The sequence below is a fragment of the Oratosquilla oratoria genome, chromosome 5, assembly GCF_046742065.1.
Source record: "Oratosquilla oratoria isolate Oo_2021 chromosome 5, ASM4674206v1, whole genome shotgun sequence".
Lineage (NCBI taxonomy): Eukaryota > Metazoa > Arthropoda > Malacostraca > Stomatopoda > Squillidae > Oratosquilla > Oratosquilla oratoria.
Genome location: NC_134781.1, coordinates 76,426,277 through 76,431,395, shown reverse-complemented (window position 1 = coordinate 76,431,395; position 5,119 = coordinate 76,426,277). Strand labels below are relative to the sequence as shown.

The window sequence follows — 5,119 nt, the reverse complement described above, 5'->3', positions numbered from 1 at the left end:
TTTTCATTATCTATTACATTTTGCGATAATTATAGAGAAGAGAAGAACAATATTTTGCGAAATATGACATTTGAAGAAGCTACATCTGTTTTTTTGTTTTTATTTTTTATTCTTTTTATTTATTTATTTATTTTTTATTTTAGTTATATTTATATATATATATAATATATCTTTTTATACAGAATTGGGTTCAATAGCCTCGATCGGGCATCAAACTCCTTTGGGGGAAGAAGGATTTTGAAGTAAAAAATTCAGACAAAGAATAAAATTCTTCGTCAAATAGTTCATTAATTGATTAATTTATTAAATAACTAATTAATTTTTGACGCTGTGGTTGTTTCCACGTGTCATGTGACAGGGCAAGTTCTGACTTGATGTAAACATCAGCCATGACAATAACGACAATTGCATACGATTCCTCTCATCCCGTACCATCACAAATCGCCTTGGACTTGTAATCTTATAAATTTTATCTTCATATTTGTTCCCTTCTTATTTACTTTTGTTTATATATTTATTTATTCATATACATGTTTATCTATCTATTTGTTTATTTACTTTATTCATTTATTTATTTACTCTTATTTATTTTATATCTATCTATTCATTTATTTATTTACATTCATGATTCAGCGAGTTTGTATCGTTTCGACCGGAAAGGGAGGATGTCTATTGTTTTCATGCGGATTTTTCTGCTGTTCTTGAACATTAAATTTTATTCAGCTATTACCCCACCTCACCCCAAACTGTACATTGTGGCCGTGGATTCACATAATACTTGATAGAAATATCAAACAAATAAACCCCTCTCCATCAACCCTTTAGGATCTATATTTGGCTTAATTTTATACTGGTTACCACCAGGTGATCTTAATCAACTGAGATAAACCCAAACAGACGTAAAAACAATAAAAATCCCATCACTAAATCACCTCTTATCACGGTGACGTGATGCGATTAGATTTGTGTCAATGAATTTCCATTTTCTTTTATAAGTTTTCGTCCGTTCTTTTTGATACTTTAGGCGTAACTATTTCCTTCTTATTTTCTGATGACTTCAGTTGATAATATCGCAGGGGGGGGGAACACTATCAGTCTCGACCTTGTGATATGATCTGAATGTGCGAACAAATAAGAAACATTAAAATAAAAATTATTTATTTCTGATCTATCAAAGTGTCAGTTCTACTTTTTTCACTTCCCAAAAACTATTCATAAACAAATTAATTTCATTATAGTGTTGAAATACAGTTTAATGTGATTCTTTGTTGGCTCAAGGAAGATCAAGTAAATTAAACAAATGAGTGATTTATCCTTAAATGTTGGGTTAATTCCTTTATCTGAATGAAATTACCTGTCAGTTGATAATATTTTTCGATTCAGTTTTTCGTTTTCACACGAATCCTATTTTGTCGAGATTCGTTTTCTGCGCAGGCGACTACATATTCATTTATCGTGAAGCCAAAATATCCCCGGCCCTTTCTCCTATTCTGGGTTGTCATTAGTTGTCGCGTCTTCAGCTCTGTGATGAGGTGTTGGAGATTGGTCCAATAAATTTTGCTTCTTCTGAAGATAATGTTGTGAACATCCAGAGAGCAAATCATGAACGTGAATGGACACAATCGCTTTGCACAATAATAGAGTTGGAAAAAGATTCTACAATTTGCTAGTATTATTATAAATAATGTGTTTTAAGTTTCATATGACTGGCTTTAGAAAAATGTCCGTTTTGGTGACGAAAGAAAATTATATACTTTTCACGACGAATTATATACGACAGTTTTTTGCGACTTTGTTTACATACGACAGTTTCTTGTTTCTTTGTTTACCAGTCACCAAAACTGCCCAGTCACGTGCCAGAGATAAACAAAGAAGTTTTTTTTTTTTTTCTCGATAGACGCTAAGAATAATTACAATATTATGTATAAGAGAATGTTCTACATCTACCGAGAGGATTAATGAGTGGGAACTCTATAGTCTATTCAGACGAAACAAACGGATATTAGTTGGAATTAAGAAAATAAAGTTGAGTTCATTTTCTTGGTAAAACGATGATATTAGCGCAAAGAATGAAGATTAACAACGCGTTGGAACACTATACAGATGGAAAGATAAGTTCGAAGTCACTTATAAACGAAAAAGCGTCAGTCAGTAGTTGTCAGAGAAACGGAAATAAACAAGAGACAGTTTGTTTTGTAACGAATCACAATACGACAGTTTTCTGCATCTTTGTTTACCAGATACGATAGTCTTGTCAACTGAAGTAAACAAATTATTTCGTTGGCTCGTGCGTGACAAATCGCCACTTCTGGTTTATATGTCTTTGTTGTTCTTATGGACTGTATTTTACATACGTTTCTATCCTATATCCCAAGAATGCACGTAATAAGGTCTCAGTGTCCTCCAGTGTACAATGAAATGACATTATTACGAAATGCTTGACTACTCAGCGTCACTGAAGAGGGATTGGAGATCGAAGGTCGGTTAGGCTCGCCCTGCTAGGCGCTATCGTAAGGATCTCGGGCAGGCGATTTTTGCCTCGCCTCCGGCCGCAGGTCAAGCGAGAGTCGCATTTCCGGTCGCAGGTCAGCAGGACGCAGGTCCAGGCGTAGGTTGGGACGAAGCGGAAACTCCGGAGGCGGAAAGTCGTGGTGCGTGTCCCCCTGAGCGTCCTGCGGAAGGAAGGCATCCTTGCACGCCGCGGAAGCTTCGTAGTGGGCAGCGGCGGGTCTGCTGAAGGGGAGGGGTGGGAGCATGGGCAGGAAGGGCGGCAGGAGTGACGGATATGCCGCGGGCATGGGCAACAGAGGGGGCGCCAGAGGACGCTGGAGGAGGTCGTGGTAAGGGCGAGCGAGGGCGGGAGCCATCCCCAAGTACGAGCTCTGGTGGGCGGGCGGTGGTGGGGCAGGTTGAGGAACAGCTCCTGGGTGTGGCAGAGGCGTGAAGGCTGACTTCCCCCCTCCAAGACTTAGCTTATGGAGTGGGCTTCCACGGCTGGTAACGTGAGGTTGGTTCCTGTGCACCCCAACGGCAACTCCTCCACTGGAGGGGCAGTGGACCTTCCTGTTGCTTCTGGAGGAGTCTGAGACGGAGAGGAGGTGTTCGATGGCCCTGAGGAGGTCCCCGTTGCACCCCGCCATGATGAGCTCAAGGACGCCCTTCTTCTCCCCCGGGAAGATCTTGGAAAGGATATGGATTCCTTCGGCCTCCGAACCCCCCGTATGGACATTCGTCTTGGCTTTGTCGAAGAAGTGAGGCAGGAGGGTTGGCATCACTGAGTCAGCGGGTTTGGTTAGGTTGGTACCACTGTCGTTTTCGTTATCGTCCACGCCACCGTCTGCGCACCCCATGACGTCACTCTTGGGGAGCTCCTCCTTGGTCGAACTCCCTTCTCCCTCGTTCTTCTCCTCGCTATGGTCGCCCTCGCTGCTTGTGACCAAGAGAGTTGTCGATCCTAAGGAAGGGATCGAGGCTGAGGGTGTGGCACACGAAGAGGAAGACGTGGTGGAGGAGGAGGAAGAGGCGGAGGAGGAGGAGCTAGGAGGTGGAGGAGGAGAGGAGGGAGGAGGTGCAAGGGTGGTGGTGGAGTTAGGCGACATGGCTGGGGAAGTGAGGCACGGCGAGGGCATGTCGACTTCGCTGTGGTCTTCGATGCTGATATCCTCATCCATATCTGTTGGAAAAAAAAAAATAATTTAATATTTAATTTAATTTTATTTATTTATTTATCTATTTATTTATTTATTCATCTATTCATTTATTTGTTTATTTATTATCTATTTATCTGTCACTCTATCTGTTATCTATTTATTCATTTACTTTGTTTATTTATTGATTCATTTATCAGTTAATTTATTGTCATTTATCCATTTATCTATTTACTTTATTTTATTAATTGATTTATCTCTCTAATCATTCAATCTATTTATCTATCCATTTATCTATTTAGCTATTCAATTTATTTATTGATTGATTTATTAATTTATTTGCTATCAATTAATTGCTTGATCTATTTATCTACTTATCTGTTTATTTATTAACTAATTTATCTATTTGTTTATTTATTTACTTATCATTCTATTTATCTAATTATTTACTCACTCATCTGATATTTATTTTCATTCTTATTTTCTTATTTATTATTATTTTTTCTATTAACCAATTAATTAATCAACTTATTTATTTATTTATTTTGCATCGAAATGTTACGATGTGACTAGAAGACATTGTCAGAGAATCTTGCTTGAATGAAGACCAGGAGATATAAAATCTTCACTATACCAGAAATAGCTACAAAACCAAAATTTTCAGGGAACTTATATTTTTACCATGAGTCGCTTTTATTTTGATGTGATTTCGCTGAGCAAAATCACCAGGCGACATCCAGAATAAAGTCTCAAAACGCAACAACAGGAATGAGGGTTATTTATTGCTGTTTTCATTCTTTAAGAAATTCAAATATCACTTTAATTAGAATATTCGTCTTAGATTTCTAATATTTAACTTAATAGTAGTTTTAAAGATAATTTAATAATAATCTAATAATAATCTAATAATCAATTTAATATTCATTTCAAACATTCCTCTTTCAAACTATAGTCTTTCATTTCAGTAGCATGAGATATTCATCGCATTATGGATAATGTCGTCTTATTTCTAGAAATTGTATAGTTCGTGAATGCTTCCACTCAACAAAACAACAAACTGACAACAGTGTGGATATTTTTGTTTACAAATTACAGGATGAAAGTCAGAAAGAACTCGTCTTTGAATAGTTTTCACATCAATTAACTGGTTTCAGGTCAAACGTCACATATCTATTGGTATGTTTACGTTTATGAACATCTAAATGTCGTTTTACTAATCCAGGATGGTAAATTATTGGAACGTTTAAATCCTTTTTGGTATTTGTTATCCAGTTGGTATTTTTTTCTACAATATTTGGGTACACACTGCGAAGTATCTGTCATATTACGAAATAAGATTAGCGTAGAGCGAATGCAACGCCATCTATCGGCATCTAAAGATATCACAAACTTATCGTCGAACTTTTGAAATCTAATTGTAAAGCATTAAACATTTCTATCACATAGACTCGAACCCTTAATTCTGTGTTGTC

The 5,119-nt window shown here is 37.3% G+C and overlaps 1 protein-coding gene across 1 annotated transcript in view; it reads right to left on the bottom strand.

The window, feature by feature from the left end:
* Positions 1-2,498: 2,498 nt before the first annotated feature.
* LOC143025840 (doublesex and mab-3 related transcription factor 3, truncated-like) overlaps positions 2,499-5,119 on the bottom strand; it is a 23,020-nt gene continuing 20,399 nt past the window's right edge. The window contains exon 3 of the mRNA XM_076185853.1: positions 2,499-3,454. Within this exon, the coding sequence (XP_076041968.1) occupies positions 2,499-3,454 (956 nt within the window). The remainder of the gene's footprint in view (positions 3,455-5,119) is intronic.